Source organism: Apteryx rowi, unplaced genomic scaffold (assembly GCF_003343035.1).
Source record: "Apteryx rowi isolate R43461 unplaced genomic scaffold, aptRow1 scaffold_33, whole genome shotgun sequence".
Lineage (NCBI taxonomy): Eukaryota > Metazoa > Chordata > Aves > Apterygiformes > Apterygidae > Apteryx > Apteryx rowi.
Window position 1 is genome coordinate 598,395 of NW_020449752.1, and position 27,318 is coordinate 625,712.

The 27,318-nt window shown below is 44.3% G+C and overlaps 2 protein-coding genes and 3 non-coding genes across 5 annotated transcripts in view; all 5 read right to left on the minus strand.

Moving 5' to 3' along the window:
* Positions 1-390: 390 nt before the first annotated feature.
* Positions 391-5,876, minus strand: HSPA8 (heat shock protein family A (Hsp70) member 8). The gene is made up of 9 exons (XM_026071677.1): positions 5,770-5,876; positions 4,634-4,843; positions 3,885-4,090; positions 3,639-3,791; positions 2,972-3,527; positions 2,430-2,632; positions 1,919-2,117; positions 1,350-1,582; positions 391-847 (listed from the first exon to the last, which is right to left on the minus strand). Exons 2-9 carry the CDS (start codon positions 4,836-4,838, stop codon positions 662-664), a joined length of 1,941 nt encoding a protein of 646 aa, XP_025927462.1. The 5' UTR covers positions 4,839-4,843; positions 5,770-5,876; the 3' UTR covers positions 391-661.
* LOC112968972 lies at positions 1,175-1,271 on the minus strand. The gene has a single exon (XR_003254513.1). It is a non-coding gene; the product is annotated as a small nucleolar RNA SNORD14 (small nucleolar RNA).
* On the minus strand, positions 2,204-2,300 carry LOC112968973. Its single transcript, XR_003254514.1, has one exon. It is a non-coding gene; the product is annotated as a small nucleolar RNA SNORD14 (small nucleolar RNA).
* Positions 2,705-2,795, minus strand: LOC112968974. Its single transcript, XR_003254515.1, has one exon. It is a non-coding gene; the product is annotated as a small nucleolar RNA SNORD14 (small nucleolar RNA).
* Positions 5,877-13,116: 7,240 nt separating the features above from the next.
* Positions 13,117-27,318, minus strand: part of CLMP (CXADR like membrane protein) — a 42,948-nt gene continuing 28,746 nt past the window's right edge. The window contains exons 2-7 of the mRNA XM_026071755.1: positions 19,130-19,287; positions 18,200-18,401; positions 17,196-17,363; positions 16,684-16,806; positions 14,908-15,049; positions 13,117-13,455 (exon numbers count right to left, since the gene is read on the minus strand). Of these exons, the coding sequence (XP_025927540.1) occupies positions 13,161-13,455; positions 14,908-15,049; positions 16,684-16,806; positions 17,196-17,363; positions 18,200-18,401; positions 19,130-19,287 (1,088 nt within the window). The 3' untranslated portion in view covers positions 13,117-13,160. The remainder of the gene's footprint in view (positions 13,456-14,907; positions 15,050-16,683; positions 16,807-17,195; positions 17,364-18,199; positions 18,402-19,129; positions 19,288-27,318) is intronic.

A 27,318-nucleotide genomic window follows, 5' to 3' on the forward strand; every position in this document is an offset into this window, starting at 1 on the left:
CAGACCTGTAGCTTGAAGCAGCAGCCACTGTTTCAGGAGTAGCAACACTCAACCCCCAAATGCTGTGTTTGTGTTATTACCTTAAACAAGATGTAAAGCTTGGCCTATGCCACCTCCAAGCTGGTTTAGATGTGCAATTGTAGCAGCCTGTCTAGAATTTTAGAGTCCGGTTCTTCTCAGTTGAAGAGATTCCAGCAAGTAAAGGTGGAACTTGAAAGAATTTCAAGTCACTAGAGGTTGCTAAAGCTGTAGTCTCCATGGACACAATGTGGCTAAAACTAAGGAATTACTCAGCTACTGCTGGAAACATGTATGACCTTTTCTTGTGCTACTGAATTTTCCCCCACTGGTATAATAGACACACACACCCAAAAATGGAACAAAGATGCATTGTGATGCCCATTAAATAGTTTTTATTCCTTAGGACATGAATTGCATTTCCACTTGTTTACAGTACTGTAAAGTGCAATGGTATTCATCTCCCCTCCTGTGCACATGTTCAAGTATTTAAAATGCCCAGAAATTTTTTACAGCAGCTCAGTTATGGAGTTTTAATCTGGCAATATACCCAGATGTGCCTACAGGTTTGGGTCCTTCAATCTAACCCCCATTTGGGGGTCCTCCAATACTAACTGCTAGTGGAATGCATTTCCCAGTGTCTTTAGTCCACCTCCTCGATGGTTGGTCCGGAAGAAGCTCCCCCAGATGGAGGTGCTCCACCACCAGGGAATCCACCGGGCATCCCACCTGGCATCCCTCCTGCACTCTGGTACAGCTTTGTGATGATGGGGTTGCACACCTTCTCCAGCTCCTTCTGCTGGTGCTCAAACTCCTCTTTCTCAGCCGTCTGGAAAAGGACAAAGAGCTCAGTACCTGCTATACTGACACGCACATAGCCTGGCAGCTAACTGGCACTATATTGCTTAACCATTTTGAGTCTCACCCAATAAAAGCCCACCTTTCAGAAAAAGCAAGGTGTGGGGCAGGCCAGGTTAAAGAGAAGTTTTCACTTCTGCTTGGTTTAGTTCCAATGGAACAAACCTCTTTCAAGACTCCCTTAAACAGGTCTTAGAGCTTCAATTGCTCAAGCAACAGGATCACAGAAGGTCAGACTTGCAAGCTAACCAGTCTGAACTGGGAGGAAGAAAAAGCTGTATGCTTGCAGGGTCTGTGGTCGCTCAGACATCCAAGGAAGGTACTTAAGCCAACACAAGTCTTTCGACTTCTGGTGGAAACTACGAATGGCTTTGGAATCACTTTCATCACTGCAACCAGTTCTCTATACACTGAGCTTTCTTTTAGCTCAAACATGCTGAAAGTAAACTCTGTCCAAAGGAATACAAACATACCTGATTCTTGTCCAGCCAGTTGATGATTTCATTGCATTTGTCCAGGATTTTCTGTTTGTCCTCATCAGAGATCTTGCCCTGGAGCTTCTCATCTTCAACAGTAGCTTTCATATTGAATGCATAAGACTCCAGGGAGTTCTTAGAAGACACCTTATCACGCTGCTTCTCATCTTCTGCTTTGTATTTCTCTGCTTCCTGAACCATGCGCTCAATGTCTTCCTTGCTCAGGCGGCCTGTAGAGTACAACCATGTTTCAGATTATGCTTTTCAGTTAGGCATTTTCAGCCAAAGACTGAAGACTCCTGTGGCACTGCAAGTTCCACACTTAGCCTAATAACTTGGGTACACAGGCAGTACGAAGGCCCACAAAATCTCAGGTGCCCTTATCTTAAACTGCTTCTTGAGCCTCCCGAGAAACTTAGGGCTAACTGCACTAAAAAATAAAGGGTTCACAGCTGTAATTATAAAAATGCCTATTACAACAAGTTCTGATAAAGCTAGAAAAGAGTGCTTTTACAAACCAAAAGCAGCTGTGAAGTCTCCCACCTGCAGAAACATGTGATGCTTACCCTTGTCATTCGTTATTGTGATCTTGTTCTCCTTGCCAGTGCTCTTATCCACAGCAGACACATTCAGGATGCCATTGGCATCAATATCAAAGGTTACTTCAATCTGAGGTACACCTCTGGGTGCAGGGGGAATACCAGTCAGCTCAAACTTGCCCAGCAAGTTGTTGTCCTTAGTCATAGCTCGTTCCCCTTCATATACCTAGCAGAAAGCAAGCCAGAACAAATGTTGTAAGTTTGACCATTCAGAAATAAAGTTATAATAGGGTCTATCCTGAAGTGACACGGTCGCTCAGACATCCAAGGAAGGTACTTGGACCAACATAAGTCTTTCGACTTCTGGTGGAAACTACGAATGGCTTTGGAATCACTTTCATCATTGCAACCAGGTATAACTGCCATCGTTTATGAGCTGCAAGCAGGTCGCCTGCCTTATGCTTACTTATAACTGTTCAGTGTCTAAAGATTAGTGGAGCGAGCCAATCATCAGGTCACTTCAGTGTTGCTTGCCTACCTGGATAAGCACACCAGGCTGGTTGTCCGAGTAGGTAGTGAACGTCTGAGTCTGCTTTGTGGGGATGGTAGTATTTCTTTTGATCAGGACTGTCATGACACCTCCAGCAGTTTCAATACCAAGAGACAGAGGTGTCACATCCAGCAGCAGCAGATCTTGTACATTCTCAGACTTGTCACCGGACAAAATAGCAGCCTGGACAGCTAGGGGAAAAAAAAAGAACAAAGTAAGAACTCTGCAAGAGATGTACCTTACACTGTAGCTACCCCAATAGCTCGCTCAGACATCCAAGGAAGATTTTGGCCATCATTAGTAGACTTCTGGTGGAAACTACGAATGGCTTTGGAATCTGATTCATCATTGCAAGAGAGAAGCTTATTGCCTTATGAGGCTTATTGATTCAGGTGCAAAACTTAGGGCCTGCACCAGTGCTGCTGAGATATAGCTCAGCTGTCAGTGCACCAACAACCTCACCCAACAGCTTTAGCTATTAATATGCAGAAAGTGGAAGAGATGTGCAACTTTTGACCAGCTATCATTACCTGCACCGTAAGCCACAGCTTCATCAGGATTGATGCTCTTGTTCAACTCTTTGCCATTGAAGAAATCCTGTAGAAGTTTCTGAATCTTTGGGATACGAGTAGACCCACCAACCAACACGATGTCATGGATCTGTGATTTGTCTAATTTAGCATCCCGCAGAGCTTTTTCCACAGGATCCAGGGTGCCACGGAACAGGTCAGCATTCAGCTCTTCAAAGCGAGCTCTGGTAATCGATGTGTAGAAGTCAATACCCTCATAGAGAGAATCAATTTCAATACTGGCCTGAGTGCTYGAAGAGAGGGTACGCTTTGCACGTTCACATGCAGTGCGGAGGCGACGAACTGCTCTCTTGTTCTCACTAATATCTTTCTTGTGTTTGCGCTTGAATTCAGCAATGAAGTGGTTGACCATGCGGTTATCAAAATCTTCTCCACCCAAGTGAGTATCACCTGCAGTGGATTTCACCTCAAAGATGCCATCTTCTATAGTCAGAATTGACACATCAAAGGTACCACCTCCAAGGTCAAAGATAAGAACGTTCCTTTCAGCACCAACCTGCAAGGGAAGTTTCATATTCATGTGAAAAACAAACACACGCACACMAATGATTTTTCTATTGCTAGATTAGCAGGTCTATTAGTCAGAAACAGTGATTCCATCGCTTACCTTCTTGTCCAGACCATAGGCAATAGCAGCAGCAGTTGGCTCATTGATAATTCGGAGTACATTGAGCCCTGCAATGGTTCCAGCATCCTTTGTAGCCTGGCGCTGGGAGTCATTGAAATAGGCTGGTACAGTGACAACAGCATTTGTAACAGTCTAGAAGAAAGCAAACAGAACAATGAGTTGTACATGTTAATACTCATGCATATCAAATTTTGTTACATTTCCCTGAGAAGTCCTACACCTCACCTTCCCAAGATATGCTTCTGCAATTTCCTTCATTTTGGTTAAAACCATTGAAGAAATTTCTTCTGGGTAGAAGCTCTTGGTCTCTCCTTTGTACTCCACCTGGACTTTCGGTCTACCAGCATCATTCACCACGGTGAAAGGCCAGTGCTTCATATCCGACTGGACAACAGAATCATCGAATCTACGCCCAATCAACCGTTTTGCATCTGGAAAAGTAATGGACTACAATAAGCATCTTCAATCGCAGCACAAAAACATTACTAGTACCTTGCCAAGAATTCGTTTTAGGCAGTAGTAAGCAAGCTGCAACTTAAGACACAAACAAACTCGTGCCACTAGAAACTCACAGGCCTAACTGCAACCCACACCTAACAGCTGTAGTTATGGTAACAAAAAATCTTAGTGCAAACTAGAAATTAAGACTAACACATTTAATCAAGAGCATTTAATGCTAGAACTGCCACAAGCACTCTGATTCAGTGACAGGAAAGCAAGCTTTCAGCTGTAAGGCATATGCTTTCCTATTGCTTAATATTAACAACAACTTACTACTTGCTTGTCATGCTACTTAAGTTAATTAGCCATTTAAGTTCCCAACAGTAAACTTGACCCTGCCACTCACTATAAATTCTTATCAACAGTTACCATAATTGATCATAATCCAAAGCAAACATATATACACAAAAAACAACAACAAAAAAAACAAAAACAAAAAAACCACACACACATAAAGCTTCTGGCCTTCTTACCAAAGACTGTGTTGGTTGGATTCATTGCAACTTGGTTCTTTGCAGCATCACCAATCAACCTTTCTGTGTCTGTGAAGGCAACGTAGCTTGGCGTGGTCCGGTTACCCTGATCATTGGCAATGATTTCCACCTTCCCATGTTGGAATACACCAACACAAGAATAGGTGGTGCCAAGATCAATTCCGACAGCTGGTCCCTTCGACATTTTGTCTGGAAAGTGATAATTGAACGGTAAGGTCATTTGTTACAGGCTGCCACCTACACATCAAATAGCTCATCAGAAGTTAAGATCTCCCGCGGTAAGTATGCCTCAGGAAAGCTAAACGTTGAATGCTCTACTAATCCACATTTTAGCAGCAATTGCTCTTTTCAACACATAGAAGATACATTTACAAGTCAGGGTACTTTGTGTTCGATAATAAAAGTGAAAAGCCCAACCACGTGCTAGAGCACGTGGCCCCGGACTCCATATCCCATCATGCAACCCCCCACTCAGATCACGTGGTGGGAGATAGACATCTTGCATGCTGGGAAACGTAGTCTCCACCTCGCAGGGGCTGAGCTTCTCGAGCCATGTGGCCTGGCACAGCCCCAGTGCGGCTGCGGCACCAACCCACCCAGCACCGAGCCGGGGGGGGGGAGACGCCGACCGCCCCCGCCTCCCCGAGCCTCCCTCGCCACCACGTGGTGGCCCAACAAGCCCACTCCTCCCCCAGGGACTACAACCCCCAGCATGCCCCGGCCSCCCCCCCCCCAGCATTACCCCATCCGCCCCCCCACCTTCCCCTAGCGGGGGGCGATATGGGCCAAGCCCCCCCCACTACTCTTTTCTAGATTGTCTTAAGGGAACCCGACAAAATGGGAAAAAAAAGATAAGAAAAATACAGCCATTAAATCGCATTGTGGCGAAAAAATAAGGCTCAGCGAAACCCCTGCTATCCTGCACTAAACCAGGAAAAATGATCGGCGCGGGGCCAAAATGGCGCCCCCAGACCCTGCCTCTGTCCCCACAGCCCCTCCCGCGGGCAAAGGCACTCCAGGCTGCGGGCAGGACGGACCCCAGCTTCAAGCCGCTCCCCCTCGGCCCCCCGGTCCGCCAGGCAACCGCCTCCCCTCGCCAGGACAGGCCCCGTTACCTGAGCGGCGCGGACAGACCCAGGCGCGCACAAAGGCAGACGCTCCGCGGAGGTTGCTGCTGAATGAGAGCGGTCGCCGCCCGCCCCGGCGCCTTTATATACCCCCTCAGAACCTTCCAGAAGCGCCCGCCCCTGCTCGCCGCTCCAGCCAATTCGCTCGCGCTTTCTGCACCCCTTCCCGCCAATGGCCGCCCGCCGGAACCCGCGCCCTTCGTGACGCACACAGGAAGGGGGCGTGCCCGCCCGCCGGCCGGCATTCTCGAACCTTCATGCGTTTTCCCCTCTCTTCCCCCCCCACCTACCGCTTTCCTCCGCTCATCCCCCTCCCGCAAGGTACGGGGTGGAGCTTCGGGTGCGCGGGAGCCAATGAGAACCCTTCCGCAGCCGCTGTATTTGCATGAAGGTGACGTCATCGGTTAGCGAAGACAGAAGGAGTAAGCGGAGGGAGGAAAAAGCGCGCGAAAGCGCGAATCGCAGCCAATCGCGACACGGCGCTTGGAGCTCCGTTTGCATATTTCCAGCGCGCGGGGGAAGGCGCGGAAAGGCGCGCTGCGGTGGCACTGACCAATCAGATGGCGGGGCTGTGGGGGTCGTTTGCATAGAGGGTGGCGGGCGGGGGGAAGACAAGATGGAGGACACGGTGCGGGGAGGGGGGGAGCGCAGTGCGGGCCCTTGCCCTGGCCCGGCCCGGGCGCTGCGGGCGGGCGGCCTCGGGGCACAGACTTAGCAGACTCGGCCTCTCGGCAAAATTAATGGCACGCAAATCGAAACCGCATGTACTGTTACATCTTTGCAGAGATGAAATCCAGGCCGGAAAGAGAGTATTAGAGTTTCTGAGAGGAAAACGCAGCCAGCAGGAGCCCTAAAGGGCTGAAAAGGGCCTAGCCTGTGACAAACCACCAGGGATCACTTTCTGCCCTAAGAAAAATGAGAGGATTTGTAATTTTTTAATGCTTTTTTTTAGTACGTGCTGTTTTTATTCATACTTCATTGCCTAATGCTTTTAAAGACTTAAAGTAATTGCCTCACTAAATATCACTCCATGGGATAATCCTTCCTAGCTGTGTGTTGCAAGCCTAATCTCCCATTTTCTGTTTCACAAGGTAAAAGGTGAGGTTCTCCGATTTCTCACCAAGCCCTAATTCTTGCTCAGTCAGAGGAAAGCACCTTGCTTAAGTTGTTCTAGAGTAACACAGTGTTTTCTCCGCAGAGGAGAATCTGGCCTCTCTTGAATCTGACTTTTTAATCCTTCGTAAATCCTTCATGAATTTCTCTTGCCCATAATCGGTGCTATTCATGCTTGGTTGTGGTAACGCCTCAAACCGGGCTGAGGAGTAATGCGATACCTCATCATATGTCAGTGCTACTCACTTCTCTTGGTGCACGCTCTCCATATGACTTACTGCAGTAGAAAGGAAATAGAGGCCCAGAACATCAGTGGAAAACTGTCACCATTCCTTTGGGATCCTTTAGCGTCCTTTGGGATCAGGCGAGCAGACGGATGGCCACAAACGTTCAGCTGGTCTCAGAGTCTGAGGCTGAAAGCTGATCAGAGGTCATAAACCACCTAAGGCCAGGCCCCATCAGCAGTGCTGTGGGTTGCGTCAGATGTTTACATGACATAAAACACCGCATGAAAATGTCAAAGGGAGTTCACGAGGAGGAGGGCTATACAAAAACTATATCCTTGCTAGACTGAAATCGTGCAGCAGGGAAAAAGTGCAAAGGAACTTCTACAGTGTAAAACTGGAACAATGCGGAAAAGCAATTCGGGTGCTTGCTCTTAATGCTGTACAGTGACCTGGCCCAGACAAAAGCACTCCTCTTAATGGCTTAAAGTCCAGTGCTTGCAGGGAGCTCACGTATCTTTAAACCTTACCCCAGTCAAATGGCTCTTCGCGATGACTTCCTGTGTGCATGCCTATAGCCTGAGACATACATACATTAACTTACCTTTTCACAGCAACCTTGAGTTACCTCTACTGGGGAGTATGATGCAGTTACCTTGGATCAGCTGACAGCTGGTAACTTATTATCAGACCACAAATGCGCAGATTCTTCTTGCCACATAGCACCAGATAGGAGCCTGCATGCTGACCCACAGCAGGTCACTCACGTCAAGCAATAGTTTGTGGCTCGTACGTTTGTTCTGCTCTGCCACAGACAGTGCCGAAACCTGAATTGGGACCTCTGGGTGACCACACAAGGCATAGTTTGGGGTTGAAACTTGGGGACACAAGATTAGGGAGACAGGAGGTGCAACAGGACAAAGAAAGGAGAGCAAAGGGCTGCCACCCTCCTTTGCCTTTAAAGATAAGGGCGTGGGGGGCAATATGAACCACAGCCCCTTTGCTGATCAAGGGTGGCATGCCAAGCACACTCCACCCTGTCCAGAGTACAGCTCTTGGAGCTCTGAACTCCTGTCTGTGCTACCTGGAAGATCCTTCTCAGCTATACGGTGCTAACTCATGCGCTGAATACATCATGCATCGAGTCTCAGGAGGACTGTGTTGTTAGCAAAGGGTTGTCTCTGCGTTTTTAATTTTTTTTAAAATCACAAGCAGAATTTCAGTAGGACCTGAGAATAGCACCACTAGCACCTTTAAAGAGTGGCACTTGGATGTGCAGCCATACTTTTCACAGCTGACTGATGGCAGGTGAAGGCAACCTAAAAAATATAGTACAGGGAGGAGGGCAGTCAGGAAACCAACTCATTACAACAGAAATTAAAGGCTGTTAATGTACTTTTCAAAGGTCATTGACTGTAAGTCAGACAAACTAAGGCCCAGAAGGCTGGACAATGACAAATTTCTTTTTTTTTTTTTAAATGATGAATTCCAACATTGTTTTCTGAAGCCAGTTTGGTACCTTAGATCAACGACTGCTTCTCCTTTTAACTGTTACAACAGAATTGGCAAGAGAGCAGAGACTGTTAAAGGCATGCTTCCTTTTCATGATAATGGCATTTGTTATTTATACAACAGCAACATCTGCACACCCTGGTTCAAGACTGAAAATCATGCATTTCTAAGGCAGTGCTCCCATTTCCAAGATCATCATCTTCCCCATTGTGTTATCCCCTTCAGTGTGTCAGCATGAGCTAATCCAAGTTAAAAATAACCCAAGATTCCTGATACTGTACAAAAGCATGCAATTGCACAACTCCACTTGAAATGCATATCACCTAATCAGAAGTTTGGGTGCCATTGACTGGGGAGGGAGGCAGTAATAGCCCTTCCTCATGCATCAAGGAGATAGGGGACGGACACGCCTATCAGACAACTGTGTTGTCATTGTGCTTTCAGTACTGTGTTGCAACTTTTACTCACAGCTTTCTGCAGAGAAGAGGATTGCTGATGTTAGGAGACCTCTGCATGAAGCACCCTGGGGAAAGAAGGCTGAACCATTGCAATAGAAATCAACCACAATCATATTTAGTCAGTCTAAAGTCCACCTACATCTCTGACTAGAGATTCCTGTTAGCTGGTTCAAAACATTTATCTGAAGGCAAGATCTAAACTGTCTGTACACAGCTCTTAGGTTTTAAAGGTTTCACTGTCATCTCACACACAGTTTAGGAGACAAACTGAAATACACAGGGTGGTTCAGAAGTAAGGTTGCATATGCAGCAGTAGGAGAGCTGTGTTAGTGTTAGATTTTTATCTGTGCTGTGTCTGCACTGACAGTATTTACCATATTAGCTTGAAGCACCTACATCCCTCAGCCAAAATATCTCAGGTGAAATAGCTGCATGGAAGTCAAAACCCTATTTACTTTAATACATCCAAGATTACACATCATGTTTCATACTGTGTCTTGTAATTTAGACCAAAAAAAACCCCCACAGGATCAGGTGTGGCTTGCCTGCAGTTTCTAGACATTGTAAGTACACACACAATCCTTGTTAGCTTAGAAAAGGTATTTTTGCCTCCGTACCTTTTTCCCCGATTTTAGTGCGAGATTGTGTAGCATACCATAGTACAGAAGATGGAGCAATAGTACAAACTGAGTTGAGCTGTAGCACTTCCGCTGCAGCACATTTATTTATAAAACAACCAAACAAAAATTATGAAATCATTGATTCAAAGGAATCTGTAATAAATATTTGCTTTCCTCCGAGTTTTTCAGACACAGTACAAGTACACCAATTATAGCAGGTAAAAGAGACATGTAAGCTCAGTTTAGCTGCTGAGAAACAAAAGAAAGCTACATAAGATTGTATGCATGTAATCACACTCTAGTAATAATTGGTATATGACAGTAAATGCTTTAAATACACTATTTTACAAAATAGAGTTTGGCTTACGGTTCATTTGCTTCTCTTGTTAAACTCCTGATGCTATCATCCGGAGCTCAGAAAATGTCTCTTTGAAAATAAAATACTCATGCCTTTGAAACAATCTTTCTCGTATTTCATTGGAGTAAGGAACTTTTCCCTTTTTGGCTTCCTGTTAGCAACTGAAGTGCAGAACCAACTCGCGTTTGCCTGTGAGATCACTGATGCGTGGTCTGAAAAGCACCACAGCATTTCAGACTTAGGAATTTTAAATCACAGTGACACCCACACTTTCTGTCCATGGCAGGAGAGCGCCACACTATATATACAGTGCCATCAGTGTATGCACAGATAGCCGGCGCGCACATAGCCTGCTTCCTGACAGGGGCTCTACTGGTCGCTCCTGACTAACCTCTTTTACCTAAGGTCCGTAAACCTTTCCTCCCATGCATCAGACAGGTACCTCATATGACAGGGAGCGACTTCGCTGCTCCAGGGAAGTTGGAAGCCAGGAGAGGGCTGCCATGGCTCACCTGTCCTGCAGCCTATTCCCAAAGGCCTCCAGGAGAGAGATTGCCAGGAGCTGGCTGGTCAGATTCAGATAGCTGGCAGCAAGCTGGCCTCTAGGCTGTAGATAGAGAATCCTTCACTTAGCTAATGGCAAGTCTGGCCTATGACTCAGAAATGAGCTAAGTATTTTGTACCTAGACCTTAGCCAGCTCAACTGTTTGACTCGTTACCCTTGTTTTGTGATAATAAGCCTCTGGTTGCTCCGGCATGTGTTCTTCACTGAGAAATTTGCTCCTGTTTGTATACGCATAGAATACACATCCTCAGATAATCCATTGAGGGAACACAGGTAGCGTTCACTCCTGAACAGTAAGCTACCATAAAAGCCACAAACTGCTTAAGAAGTCCTGCTCATGCTCTTGTTCAGGACTTCTCCAGCTCTGGAGTGTCCTGCAAGTGCTTTGGAGGGCCTAGGCCTTCAGGGCCCAGCAAAAGAGCAAACTGCCAAGAAATCCCAGACACTTACAGCCGCTTTTTCTAAATGGCAACAGGCACAACCATCTACCAAGACATGGCCAAGCCAGGAACGTGCCTTTGGAGTATCCAGGGCAAGTGCCTAGGTCAAATGACAATGCTCAACACCAGGAGCTGTCATGAAAATAGAAGCTTATCAAATGTCTAATACCAGAGGGTTCCTTGGTTTAAATCGCTGATCCAAGACTGATCCTTACACAACAGACTGGTACTCTATCCTACTAAGGGTGGTTAGGTTGACTCTTGGGTACAGAGATCAAGTTACATGTTAATGAATGTGAGGAGAATAGGTGACTGCTACTAAGAAGTGAAGCTCTCAGATAATATAGGGCAAGTTGCTTTACAAGACTATTTCCCATAAGGAAGTAAAAATCCAAGGCTCAGTTTTGATCAGATTTTGGTACTCCCAGAGAAATTATAGCAAGCATTTTCTAAGATCTCAAGCAAAGCAGCCAGAATGCTGGGCCTCAGTCAGAGAAGGATGTTAATTATCATCCCTGGAGTGACAGAATTATAGATTTGTGGTTCTTCTGTGCTGATCCGTCTTCTGTGGAGTCCTTCCACAGACTGAAGAAAACCTTCTCTCCCTCAAATGAAAAATCAGGCCATATAGAAAATTGTCAGTTTAAGAGTACAGGAATTTAGGACCTACAAGCTCAGTGTCTTGTGTGTAGCGGTGGCCAGAGCCAAGTCCTTCAGAGGAAAGTGTAAACGAGAGTTACAGGAGCATCTGCCTGCAGAAGCCTGTCCCTGTCTTGCACCATTTCTTGTTTGGCTTGCAACTTGAAGCATAAGGCTTTATATCCCTTATAAATGTTTATTCTGGCTAATTTAATCACAGAAAGTATTTGTATGATTCTTGCTCATTTGAATCCTGCTAAAGTTTAAGCCTCAACAATAGGATGAGGCCCAGTGTCTGATATAAAATAGGACAATACACCCAGACATTTCCTTCCATTAGTTTTGCATTTGTTTTCGTGGCCCTGGTGTGTTTTCCTCACAATATGCTCTGCCAGTCCACTCTTACCTGGATGCCCGAAGGTCAGTTTCAGGATGCTGTTCATTCAGCCTTGGGAAGAGCTCTCCATAAGGCTTCTACAGCACGGCTCATGCCAAAACTGGTGAATTCACAGCATAGCAATAGGAAAAATATCTTCTAAATGCTTCCTCCAGGGCTTTTTGGCAGATTAGCAGCCCTTACCTTTTGAGGTGCTGCCTTCATTTTGGATTCAGCATCTGATTCTCATCTCACTAAGGCTCATTTGACACAGACAACTCCAGTGGAGTTACTGCTGGTTTACAGTGCTGACCATAAGAGCAGAGTCAGGCTCCCGGCCATATCTACTGGTGCATTATTAAGTTTATTCTGGCAATTAAGCACCTGTTTTCTTGACACGAAGGGTCCTTTCTTTAGTACAGAGGTTAGTTCAGACACATGCCTTACTGCTGCATCTCTGGACCTTTTTGAGTTACTTTTCCTTTCTGCTTCAGTTAACAGCCCCTGAAAGTATTTTACTAGGAAACTGAATGCAGAAATGAGGCGGCAGCTTTTAGTTCCCCTTGAGGTTGCTCAGCAGACAATCCTCAGCAGAGAAGTTGCCTCAAAAAATTCAGATAAGAGGATGGTTCTTTTAGAAAGTTCACCAAAACCAGTACAAAATACTTTCCCCTCCCCTGTAAACCTCACCAGAACACTGTACGCCTTTTTGCCTCTGTTGATCCCTTTTAAAAAAATCCTGAGGTTTGGTTTAATTTCATTTATACAGCACTTAGCTGACATTTTTCAGCTGTAGTTTTAAAATGCTTGATGCTCCATATCCTAAAGAGTTAATTTAAAAAGAAGGCTCCCTTTTCCCTCAAATTTATCTTAAAAAAAAATCTGTATCAGAACCTCAGTGCAGGAAGATGCAAGACAGATTTGAGTGGGAGGGCTTCTTGTGGTGTGAATAATCAGAAGTGATTAAAATTAAGCTGACTAGGAAGGTAACAAGCTAATCTAACTATCCCTATGTGGCTGGTGGTATGCGAAGTGTTTCTGGACAGCAGGAGTCTCCAGGTGGCTGGTAAGCAGTCACACGGTCTGGAATGCTCGGCTTTGGGCAGGCACCATGACCAACGTGGCTCCCATTTTCATCAGGTTAGCGTAGTCAACTTTCTTTGGCTCAGTTTCCCTTCCCTCCGTCTCCTTCTGGCTGTACTGGGGAGGAGTTAGATGAGGAGTAGCTTCCGTTGACAAAGTCCGTTGGCTGCGAGAGGCACTGTTGGCTGTCGATCTGGTTGAGGAGGAACCTGAACGCGAGCTCCTGGAACCAGAGGAAGAGGAGCTGGGCTTGACAAGATGGGCTTTGGGTGCCTCTGCATCTTCTCTGCAATCAAACAGATAACAGGGTTCAAACACCATGAGAACAGAAACATTCATACATTTTACCAGACTAAATCGCTGCTGCAATGAGCAGTTGCTCATTGAAGTTGCAGATCACCCAGGGCACATGTGCCCGGCAGGCTGAGCAAGGTACTGGGTCTTCCAAATTCTGCCCTACATAACTGTGTGGGTTTAACTCCCTCTGGCTCTGCAGAGATATCGGTTGAATGGCTTTAGAAATACATGCTGCACGTGTGGCTCTCTGTGTGTGGCTATGAGGTCTGTGGAATGAGTGCAAAGAGTTCAGATACAACTGTCTGCTCTGTAATCCTTTCCTACAATGACTAATCACCTATACAGGGCTAACCGAGACCAGTTCTTCTTCTAGTAAAAATGGGAGGAATAAAAGAAATGCAAGAACTGGGCCCAGAGAGAGGGAGAGAGAGAGGTACCAATCACAGGTGAAAAGTTGATGCAAGAAGAGGCTGAAGCTGAGACTGCAAAAAAAAAGGAAGGAAACCAACACCCAAGATTTGAAAACAAAGGAAACAAGAAAAAAGGCAGAGAAGAACCAACCGCTTCTTGCTGGTTATGTATGCAACCTGACCATCAGGCAGAGGGATCAGCTGCTGAAAGGATTACAGAGGTTCTTGCTCAATGGTACGCGGACGTCATATGAGGGCAGGTGGTCCTTTACAAATAGAAAGAGGATGCAACAACGCAATAAGGTTCAAGGGCAGGAGCAGCTAAAACTCATTCTTGGAAAAATTTTTCCAGCACTTTCCTTCCTGAGAACTTTAGGTTCAATTCACTAGAAACCAACCTCTGCTTAGAGGAGCGAGTGGCAGACTTCACACGCATGTAATGAATGAGTTCAAAGAACATGCGTCAGCATTCTCGGTACACACGCTCAGGGCGAGGCTTCTCAACTCTGCACACAGACGCTCAGGGGATTTTCAACCCTGAGCTAAATCCAGAAGCACAGTTGTTCAAAAGACTCAAGAAAGACTGAGAGAACCTGCCCGCCTCACAGCATTCCCAACAGAGATTGGAATTTAGAAGAAACAAATCAGATCTTACAGAACCCAAATGGACAAGCAGGCTAAATTCAGTACGGGAGAGGGCTAAGGAAATGCATAACAATGATGAAAATTGCAAGCAAGAAAGAGGAAATTTTATATTAATTTGCATTTAATATAATTTTATTGGGTTTTATGCTACATTTTTCATGGAAAGTAACATTTCATCTATTTTTTCTACACAAAGATAATTCTCACAGTCAAGATATTTGTCAATGACATTTCAGGGTAACTTCACAAGTTTTTTAGAATAACCTTTGCAGACACTTATACCTAGGTTACTTAAAACAGCAGTGAAAAGATGTGTTAATTTGCATCATGCTGATTCTATGTGAAACTAAAAGAAGGGAGGTGGGGGATTCAATAAAAGGCGTTACCTGATTTCATTTGGGGCCTCCTCCTCTTCATATCTCTTTTTTTCTTTCCTCCTTATCGTCAGCCTCACCACCAGGAGAAGAAGGGAAAGTCCTACCACCACTCCACAGACTGCTCCAGCAATCATGCCAATATTCTGTGCCTCTGTTGCCCAGAAAACAAACATATATGTTAGCAAGTAAACTCTCGCTATGGTCCATATAGTCAGATTCGGGCCCACACTAGAAATTATACTACTGGGTATAAAGCAGAACAGAAGTTATTATTTTAATTTACTTAAGCATGTCTTCATGCAGAGGTTGAACCAGTTTATCTTAAGGTACTTCTAAAACTGAGCATGGGCACCAACACTGAGAATAGTATTTAGCTCTTTAAGGGTGGGATCGCAAGTGCTCTGCCTTTTGGCCATGTGCCAGAATTTAAATGAGAAGGAGGAATCCTCTCATAAGATTACAGAGCCACAGAAAGCACAGACCTAAAAAGACGGGGCAATCCACATCTGAACCCAGGCGCCAAGCAGTGTCCTAGAGGCAGAAGAGTATGTCTCAAGTATGAACGTTTCCTCATGAGGATTGTTTTCCCCCCAACTCACCCTGAAATGATTACAATCCACTTTCAAAATGAATTATTCAACTGGGGAAAAAAGTGACTTGGGGATAGAGGAGGAGGAAAGGAAGACCATACTGTGTGAGTGCAGGGCATTTTTCGTCCAAAACAACAAGGTTAATGAGACAAAGCTTTCTAATGCATTTGAGCCCCTTTTTTGCCTCCGTACAAAACCTTCTTTTAATAAAAATGTGGTTAGGTTGGGTTTGGCTGGAACTTGTTTCCCTAAGGCTTGTCCCTATGGAGGGTATAGTGAGGTGGTTTAAACCAATTCAGTTCAAATGGAATAAAGGCTGCCCAGATGCTTTTATTTCAATGCCTGAGGGGAACAGGCTTTCCTTGCTACATGACCCTATTCCAGTTATTTCCATCCTGGCTGGGCAGACAAATTCCAAAGCTGTGGGACCTCTCCACAGAAGAGACTGCTCTATTAGCAGCCCTTTATCACAGCAGTTCCACCTCCTGCTGATCTCACCTGAGCACTGCACCTAAAAACAGGTTAAACTGTATTCTTTGGATTTGTCATCAGTGGTGGTGCTAAACTCCACCCTCTTCCTTGCATGCATATGCAAAGACAGTGGTACCTAAACATGTACACACTCTCGATGTGGTTAACCATGCAGGACATCGTAATCTCTGGTGTGCAGACCAGAACTTATTAAATACAGATTAAAAACAAATTCTGTCAAGCTTAACTTTTTACTCCACACATTACTTCATGTCTAAGACAGCCTTTTCAGGCTACCTTTAGCTAGTTTACTATCTCAGGTAGGAGAGAGATTTTATTTGGAATTGGAATGATGGACTATCCGCTGAGATTTTATACTTGACAGGAATTTATCATGCAGTCATTCCAACCATAAGTACCACTAAAAGCTGTAGCCTCTGCAAACTCTGTAGCTCAGCCTTTTTTCCTAGTGCTCCATTAGTTATTCTCAAAATCAAAATTTCTAACAGACCAAGATGTCTGAGCCTGAAGAAGGTATTTACCACTCTAGGTTATCCTGAGAAATGCTGTGCAAACCACAAGGGCAATAAATAAGAACTGCTTCATGTGATTCAAGTATGAAAGGGCAAAGGTGTGGCACAGAATTCATCAGCAGAGATAGGACAGCTGAGAAGCAATGCTGCTCATACAGTGGTGCGAATACTAGTTATGCACTGATACTCACGCTGCACTGTCACCTGAACAACACAGCTTTCTTGTCCAGCCTCATTGGTAGCAATGCATTGGTATAAACCTGTACTCATCTGGGTGAGATTCTTTAGTAGGACTTGCCCAGGATTAGATATGTCTGAAACAGGAAAAACAGCAGCAAGATTAATCAGAAAATTTTAAATTAGGAAACTGTAAAGGATGGCGAATAGGGCACAGAACCTGGACCCAGAAACCCAGGTTGAATTTCCAGGTCAAATCAGCTCAAAAGGAGTAAAGGATGCCTCACAAAACATCATTTCAGTAAAACCACGAACACTTACACTCATTCACTCCCTTGTTACGGGACTACATCATCCAGCTGCAGTAGTCAGAAGCACCACTATACCATTGCTATCACTGCCACTAAGTGTTCCCTGCCTAAAAGACGGGCAGATGACTTCCAGCATCAGGACTAGAGGAGAGTTCAAGTGCGTGCGGTTACTTGGCTTTCCTGAGTGTACTCTAAGAGGAAATGACCTTACTTACTGACTCTTGATGTAGGTGGGAGATGTTCAGCTCTCTCTTCGATCTCGCTTAAGCGCTGCCATCGGTAGGAGATAGGTGCAGTGCCAGATGCAGAATGACACTGCAAGGAAAGTTCCTTTCCTTCCAGCAGTTCCCCTTCTAGCCAGCATTTGGGCTTGGAAGGCTTCTCTGGAAGAAACAGAACACAGGTCACGCAAATGCCACAAACTATTTTCTCAGTGGAAAACCCTTTCTTTGGCAAGAGGACACATATCAAGCAGCTTCTGAGAGCTGTCTTCTCTAGAGAGCATTAGCAAGAACATCAGGGATGCTTGCTAATGGACTTTAACTGCAACTTTGTGCAGTTTCATAGTCTAAGAAGCAGGGCTGGCTGGCCCACAGACATAGAAATGCCACACTGTGGTTTGGGGCAGTTTGCCTCATGGATATTTGCACCAGTGCAGCTCTATCACTGTATTCCTTCTTTAGGTACTATTTAGAGAACATCTTTTCCCTCCCCCTTCTTCTCCATTTCTTCCTCTTTCTCCCCATAGCATCTGGCAGGCCACAACAGTTCTTCTCTGGGATAACAGCATAAGTGCCAAAAGCCAACCAAAAAACTGAAATCAAGGAAAAGAAATGCTAACCCCAGCAGTTTACAGGTCACCTCCCTGACTTGGTCCAGTTCAGAGTCCTGGAACATGAACCCGGAATCTCCAGTGAGAGATCTGGACAGGGTGATCACCAGCTAAGCTAGGATATCATTCTAGGTTGTGATGAGGTCATAGATGTTATTTGGAAAGAACAGTTTTTACAGGTGGTTATGCTGACCTCCAAACAGTTCTTTAAGCCCTTCCTGTGTCCTGTCCTTTGCCAAAAAATGCAAAGACAGATATGGAGTTGGACAGTGAAATCTGATCATGAAATGTCTTTGTGTATTTATACCCTGCTGAAATAAATCTGCCTCCAGGAAATGAGTCTAGTGATTTTTTTTTTCCTTTGGAAGAACAACAAAATGACCTTACCTACAACCTTCAGGGTGATGCGAGCCCATTCGTACTGCCCAGCATTTTTAACTTTACATATGTACTTTCCTGCATCACTGGACTGCAGGGATATGATCTGCAAGGACGCATCTCCAGCAAGAAAATTAGAAGTGAAGGAAACACGGCCTTTCTGTTCCTCGTTCAGGTCATCATAAACATGGCCTCCAGAGTAAGTGATTACCTGATGAGCCAAGACAGTCACTGATCAGCCAGTTGTAGCGTTACTTTCAATACACAGAGCAAAAAACTATAGCTGAACTATTCCAGAAACTGAGAACTAAGGTTTTTGCAGGGCTAAGTGATTACCCAGGGTCATGCAGGAAGTCTGCAGCATATTAGTAAATTAAACCTGGGTTTCACATCTGAGACTCATACCTAAACCGTATTTACACTACGGGTTTATACTGGAGCATTTGTACTTTTGTCAAAATCCCAGCAAGGGCATCAGCTTATGCCGTAATATACAAGAGTGACCTCTAGTTTTGGCTTGTTTTGACAAGCTAATTTAAGTTACCTTAGGCCTGACTTTTAAAAGTGCTCAACTCCCTTATTTTTTTTCTGAAACAGAGGTTTCAAAAACTGGACATACAAAATCCAAGGTCATTTCTGAAAACCTGAAGGCCTATTTTGAGGTTGATCCAGAAACGACTGATTAATGATGTTGGTTTAAAGCAAACCCAATTATATCAGTGCCTGCTCCAATATAAGATGCATTCATATCAAATAACTTGCATACATTTCACAACAGCTCTTAAAATCAGTTATGTTTTCTAAACATTAGTCACTCCCACAGTATAACTTACAAACGAGAACGCAGAAATCTCTTCAGATTAATGGCTGCTCTTGATGTCAACATAGAAATAAGGGAATTTTCTGAGCAGATGCAAATTGCAGCTAAACAGAACCTACCGCTTTTTGGACTGTTTCAGAAACGTGCAGCAGCCACTCGATATCCAAGCTTCCTTGCTCCAGGAGGCCCAGGTGGTGGTGACACGGCAAAGTCACGTTTTCTTCAGCCACTCTCTTGAATTCAGTCTGAGCCTCAGATATCCAAACAGAACAGGAAGCTGAAAGACAGATACTAATAATCAGAGGCCAAGATGAAGGATTTACCTCTGCTGTGATAAGTGGTGCTGGCTTAGATTTCACTAGATTCTTCTTCATTTGCTTCACAGCATAAAAGAAAACCCAACAGCTTGACTTCCTGGACAGATTGCAGCTAATTAAAGAGGACATCTATACATACATGGGGAGTTAGTTTCACACTAGTATTTAAGCATGAAAAACAGATGGCTTCACACTCCAGAGCTGTCAATACTAAAATCATATAAACCTTTTGTTAACATTTATTTGCCACAGTGAAATTTGCCTGCAGACCATGAAGGCAGTTTGGAGATTTGCAAGCTACATATTGACCTATATCCTCTGTGAACTCAAAATTCCAGCTTACTTGCTTGTTTTTGCCTTCACCTTCTACTGCCTTCATTCATGAATATCATTTCAGCCTGGAAAACTTTCAGGGCCCATAGCTTTACTCCTGTGCCAGTGCGACAAGGCTTGGAGCTCGTCGCTAGCCCTGGAGAATGCTCTTTGTGTGCATTTCAGCACTGGAAAGAAGAGACCAGCCTGAGAACAAAAAGGTTAACCTTAAAGAAAAGCACCGTGCAAGCAGGCTACTGAAGTGTCTTTGAACAGCAACATCAAAAAACAGAAGGAGTCAAAAACACTTTGTCCAGAGCAAAAGGGGTGGGGGGGGGGGAGGAAGTGTTTCTAAGTTGAACCACTAGAGGGAATCCGAGCCTTATAAAAGTTATCGAATAAATCCCAACACACATGTACCTCCCTAAAACCAGCCCCAAGAAACAGCACACCCCAGGAAAAAACAGTGTTAGATCACTGTATAAGTCATGCTGAAACTTGCACTTTCTTTCCAGGTTTCTTTTTATATTGAAGCTCTGCTACACTGAAATGCTACTACATCCCTGCTAAAACTCTACTGAATCAGGGGTTCATACTGAGGCCTTGCACGTCTTCGTGTTTTGATAACAGATGGGCTCTGGTAAGCTCAAGCTCAATTAAAATTGGCCCCAAAGGTCAGAGATGGAGAAAACTCTGGGCATTTAGGTCAGGGTCACCTCTAGATCTGCAGTGAAACCTAATGAAAAATTTTCCAACCGAGTTCCCACATACACTTCCGTGGCATGAACATCATTTGCCTTTCGTGTTTGAATCTTGAGTGTGGCTGGGTTGTTGTTCTTGAATTTTGCCATGCAGCAAGGAAGCCTAAAAACATTTTTTTTCTTCTGTGAAACAAAGGAAAATGAAATCTCTTGATTTGAGAACTAATTATTGTGAAACAGATTAAGACTGGGAGTGCTGGCAACACTGTGAAGACATGTATGTGTATTTGAACACACAGTCTGTGACTATATAACAAAATAACTGGCAAGAGCACGAGAAGCTCTAGATACATATGCTAAATTTGTTCCTGCACTTGCATTCAGACAGAGTGGATCTTTAATCTTTCCTTCACCTTTACATGAAGAAAGCAGAAAAATGACATCCGAAGTGACACTTCCTCAGCTTTTACTGTTTCTCTGGAACCCAGAGCCTGGTTTAAGAAACATTCATCCACTCCCATTCTCAGATCTGGCTCCGAGTTGTTACCACAACCATTCCTCAGGTCTTGAGCTTCTCTCTGGTATTTAAATCAATACTTGCCAAGTACTTTTATAGAAGGCATCATCTAACATGTGCATGCACACATATAAAAACACCTAGAATTTCAAGACAGGTGGAGTGGTGCAAAGGATTAAGCTCTCATCCCCTACATGGATCTCCACATGAACCAATGAGCCCGAAAGCTCCTTTTCAGCCACATTAGCTACCCTCTTTAAAGGGAAAATTAATCCAGTTTTGCACTGGATTCACTAGTCCCAAAGCACCATCTGCCAAATACAATTATACATTTTGTCTGTAAATGAATGCCTTTCTCCTTCAGCCTGCATTGCTGGGGGCTCCCTTCATTAACACACTGACGCTCACTAGATGGACTGATCAATGAGTTTAATTGATCTGCCAACTACAGCAACTGTTCACACATCTGCAACTTTTCCCAAAATTCTGTGCCAGTTCCACACACATCTTGCGGTGAACCCTTTAAACAACAAGCATCTTCTCTGGTCATTGCAACCCTCGATCAGGAATATAAGTTACATTTTGAGGGAGCAAAAGAGCATCATTTTCCTACCTCTCTGGCTTAGGCTAAGATGTTTTTTAGGGGAGCTCACACTTTGGCCTATGCTTGTTGCCCCCAGCAAACACGCTCTGGATTTGCAAAGCAGCCCTTTGCCTGTAAGCTCATCTGCTAGAAGTAACATGTAAGAGGCATTCAATAAGATAATGACAACTGCACATTTCAGAAGCACCCTTTTTTCCAAAGGTACACACAGTCTGAGATAATTTGGAGCTGATTCACGACTGAACTGCATGTTATGTTGTTATAGGCACCGGTGTGAGCTTTTTACCACATTTTCATGAAAGTCACATACTTATGTTTCCATGAGATAGCCGACTGTACCTTATTTCAAAAGCTGGTCCCTTTAGTCATTATTAGTTCTTTAATTAAAGGTACCCAGTATAGGGTACCAGTTATGGAAACTGGCTATGCAAAGTCTGGAAAAGAGTTCAAAGTGATCAGACCTCCACCCTTCTAAAGCCTGGGTAGCATCGCACTGTAGCAAGCAGTAATGAAACTGAAATTAAAGTTTGCATTTGGTATGTGCTAGGATTTACAATATATGCCTCAAATAAAAAGAATCTAGATAACAAATCTGAGGTCCCCCCTCTAGATTTTATGGCTTTTATTACTTGAACAATTAATTCCCTCTAATTTTTTCTCTCATGTTCAGGTGCAGATGAGATCAAGCAAGAAGAAACAAGATTTTGCTGACGGTGTTTAAGAGTGGTTTTTTTTTTTTTAATGGTTATAAAAGATGACTGTCTCTGCACTTGGGCTACCCCTTAGAGCAGCAAAAGTACTCACCGTCTTCAGCACACACTTACCAGGATACACGTTTGCTAGCTTGAAAAAGCAGTTGGTTCTGGGCAAGCACTTTTGCTCTGCTAGGCGGGTGCACAGCTGGCTCTGCAGCTCCCCCCGCCAAGGAGCCTGGCAGCCACACGAGGGCAGAGCCTGCRCAGAGAATAATGCCTTGGGGCTGGCACCCGTGCGCAACAGCAGATCATTTAAGACAATAGATGATTTTCCCCAAAGTCTCCCAAGGGTCTCACTCAGCAATGCAGTAAATAAGCAGGCTCTGCAGTCCTTGCCCAAAAAACCTCTCATGGAGCCACTCTTCCCCTTATGCATCCTGCGTGGCATTCCTTATACCGCAAAGTCCAGCGCGGGAACTGCTGCTTTCAGTTTACTCAGACCTTACTCAGATTACATCCCACGACTTCAGGGGGAGGCTGGTTTGGTTTTCCCCTGGAGCAGGAACCTGGCTCTACAGCAGTTCCTGCATCATGTAAGCATTAGCTCGCGGGCCTGAAAACCCCCAGTGTTCAGCGCAGCGCCAGCCTTGCTGAYGCACCACACAGCACGCTGTTCAGTACCGGAGGGGGAACGCGGGACAACTTKATTGTTTAAACATTTGCACTATTGTTCCTAAGACAATAGCTCGGTCACCCAAGGCCCTGCAGACAAGGGGGAGAGATTTTTGTCTTTCGTTCCCCACAAACATTTTACATGCAAGGATTATAGAGCAACAGACATTTTAAACACAAAAGCTAGYGCACCTAAACAGACAGTACCCAAGCAGCACAAGTGCAAATTTATCAGGGAAAGGGCACAGGTCTGACCAGGGGACATAAATAGATTTTTGGCCCCTGTCAAAAATAGGGACCGTTCTGCTGTGTATCCATCATAGATTTTGAAGAAAGAAAAATTAAGAACAACACCCTGCATCTTTCTCATGCAGAGCAAAATGTAAGTCTTAGAGTAGTCCCCAGGACTCATTTCAATGCTTTGGTAAGTGACTACTGATTTTGAATGTATGTGAGATACTTTAAGAGGGTTTGGCTTTCAGAAACCCCCCTGCCTTCCAAAAGACTTAGAGGGAGAAAACTGTTCCATGTGATGCAGCAAGTACTGAGCTCCCAGGAACTGGGTGCTGTCACCAACCATAGCGCTACTTTGCCTCATCACAAACTATGACTGCCCAAAGAAATATTTTCACATCTGAATCCTGTACATGAACACAGGTGCTTTCATACATACGCAACATATCTATTATGAAGCCCAGACCACTTGCACRCCCATCCAAAAATATGTGTATAAACAAATGCATGTACCTACTGAGAACACGAAGTAAACACAGATTGGCAAGACAAACATACACAGAATGGAACTAAAAATATTTTGTTGACTTTTTTTATAGCCAAATTCATGTGCTAAAAGCTAAAGAGCTTCCAGATTTAAATCTTTCATTAGCCTCATCTGAGTGCTTAAATTAGGCAGCAATGCTAAACATAGATTATACATTTCACAAAATAATGAGTTGTGCTATATCACCTACTGACTGCTAGAACTAGAAGGAATGGCCTAGAAAAGATTCAGAGATCAAGATATGAGAAATGCGCAGTGAAACTTAGCAGACATGGCCCACACCTACCAACATAATTTGAGACATGAACTCCTAAAACGGGTCTCGAAAAACTTTAGTGGTTCCAGGAACTTGTTTYCTCTTGTGAAACAYATTCTTTAGCTAGACTTTTCATAGTTTATTTTGGCTTTATCAGAGATGGTATCTGTGACCAACTATTTCAGGACAGTCATCTCTAAGGAGCAGAAGTAGAAATGCAACCTGCAATTTTCCTGTGACTCAGGACATCCTGTGTTAGCACCAGACACAGARGATTCCCACAGCTTTAGGGTTTATTTGGAAAAGTCAAGTTGTTACCTTAAAAGTTAGGGTCACCCACTTCAGCTCATGAAGTGAGATGTAAATACTCACCTAAATTAAGCAAGGTTTTAAGTGCTTTACTAAATCAAAACCTTAACAGTAAAAGCTGTTCACCTGAGATAGTTATAGGCCTATTGSAGATTCAGACCGGTCTCACTCACAGTTTATCCTAGCCTCACCATGTTTTGGGAACTTCAGGTTTGGAGACTAATGCCACCATCTCTTAAAACAAACAAAAAAATCCAGGAAGTAGTATAAGTTTTTTAGYTCTTTCATTGCTAGGAGCTAGCAACTTTTAAGAAATATTGAAGTAATCCAGGAAGTGGGAGGGAGACTGTGTAGGGAGACAGAGTAGGGAGACTGCAGGGAGCAGTCTACCAACTTGCTGTTGGAAATGCAGCATTTACCTACTGTTCATACCTCAAACCTGAACCTACCTACTTCCCTCTGCCACTTACATTTTCTGACCATAGAAGAATTTGTTTTATGATCATTCTTTTCTATTTGTATTTTGATAGCTCTGTTCATATCCGAGGCTTAGTTCTATGAATTACTAGAYACAAGGTCAAAAATGATTTCTGAGTGTACTTCGAAGTGTTCTCCAGAGTAGAGAAGCAGGCAAACGACTCAGAAATTTGTTGCTGAGGCAAAGTTGCTTCAATACAACAGCAAAAATGCCAGTTTCACAAATCCTGGTTTTCTATTCAATACTGCATAATTTGTAGTACTGTGTGGACAACTTCCAGCTCACCTGGGATAGGCGCTCTATCTGCTTTTATTCATTTATGTCAAAACATTTCCTGCACGTAAACGTGACAGGAGCAGTGAACAGCAAAAGTTGTCAAGGCAMATCACAACTTTTCTGAAAGAATGAGAACAATCCGCTAAAGACAAGTTTTCTTAAACATTACCAATAATTTTGGTAGTTACTGATTTGGGGCAGCCTCCTTGGCACACTCCTAACTATTTTTCACATCTCCATGTAATCCCAGTAGCTGAAAATGGAGGCCTTGTAGGAAGGAGGTTTTGGTCCTGCAGTCCTCTGAATGAAGTACACCTTCTCTTSAAAATCCGCATAGGCCGGTGGGAAACACCTCAGTGCACCTGACAGTTCCATGCTACAGTTGGTGGCAGCTACAGCTGCAGGCTGAACTGCTTGTGTAAGTACCTCTTGATTCATTTTAGTCAAAACAATCCAASTTGGCAAAGATTTTTACATTTGAATATTTTAAGTTAAATCCATGGCCTGAAGAGAAAAAGTGTCCACGGCATTATTCAGGCCAGTAATGTTCCTTTATCTGAATAACTCTATATATTTGGCTTCCGTATTCCTGTAGAGCTAAATGCATCCAACCCACTCAGAGGCACATTTGAAGACAAAGTATCTGTCTAAATTAAATACATAACAACAAGGTTTGAGAATTAAGAAAAAACAGGACAGCCTGCCGTATCGCAACTTTGACCCAAACCTCCATGYCAGGAATTTAAGACATTTTACATCTGTTAGTTTGATCTTGCTACAGTTATGTAGGAAATCATTTACTAAGCTCATTTATGTGAAAACAAAAGCCCGTTCCCCACTCCAGCTAGTGCTCATAACAGCGGTAATTGCAAAACACTCAGATTTTGTTCAACGAAAATTCAGCGTTTTACATGCTTAAAGAGGAGACTAACTACATCTATGGCCTCTCTCTCTATATATTTATGCACACACACACACATTATCTGTGGTAAAACTTCCAGAGATGCCTGAGTGACTTAGAAGCCCAAATCAACTAAATGCTAAAAACACTAGTTGTACAGTTAATTTTAGGGCCCACTGGCCCTTAAATACTTAAGGTCTTCATCGAGAATCCAATAGTGATAGGAGACACATACACATAAAGTTTTATCTCTCTCCTTTAAATCACCTCACCATTATTTGCAGTGGATAAATTGAAACACTGGATAATTAAACCAGTTTGTTCCAGAGCTGCAAGCAGAACCCAGAAGGCTGGCACCCTATGCTCACGATCAGACCATTCTAGCCCTAACAGCATTTTAAGCCAAAATAAATACAAAATGGTGTCTTTTTACACAGACAGCTATTTTGCATTCTTTGCRCAAGGGAGGAGAAGCTGGGGGCGGCTGGAAGTCTCCTAAGGATAATTAACTCGGCCAAGGCTGTGCTCGGGGACATCTGCTTTCTGTATTCTTTGGCTGGCAGAGGCATAAAGGCCATAGGTCACCTTCTCCCGAGAGCTCGAGTGCTCCAAGTGACCAAGACCCRGCCCCCAGTGCATGCTGCCTGCAGCCTGCTACCCTCAGCCTCCCTTTGATTTCAGGAATTCGGTTGTGAAGCAAAAGTGTCTCAAATAAGAAAAATGCGAGCTAACAGTCAGCTCCCGCAGGGCCAGGCTAGCTGTGTTAAAATAAAGAGGTCAGCCGATCCCCATCCATATCCACATAGCATTGCAGAGGTTCTCTCTAATTGGAACCACATGTGCTTGTGGCTGAGGTTTTCAGAGGCAGCTGCYGCACAAAGCAAAAAGACAAGTCCTGCATACTGCTGAGTTTCCAAATGGTGACGTGAAGCATTTGGAATTGAAACCAGTGAGGAGCTAGGAAGGCCCAARGAGAACAAAAAACAGCATTTCTCAAAGTAAAGCCTCTGCTTTTTAGAACTGTGCAAGGACTAACAGAGGAGTGCAGGAGAGGGCTAAAATTTGGCTGGTGATACACAGGCTCCTGGCATAAGAAACATCGCCAGCTGCAGAAGCATGGGCGGGAGTTGGTCACCCTTGCTTTGGCTCCTTTGAGAAGCCAATCCTTGGGCTGTCTCCGATGAGCCAGAGAGATGTTCTGTAGGACAGCTGTTACCAGGGTAGCAGCAGTGCCTGTGTGTGCAAATGCTCTAAGYGCACAACGCCCTCACACTGCCCTGAGGCACAAATGAGACGGTGGCCAGCCCAGTACAGGTCTAGGTCTTGCAAATGGCCCCAGCGGCAAGGAACCAGCATTCCTCGAGGAAACTCGATGTTTCTCTAGCAGGTGAGAACAGAGACAAAAGACAGACCAAGATCCTGCAGTGCTGGTGAACACATGCAATCTGAAGATCTTGCAGACATTCCTAGAAACAAGAGGTAAAATTCT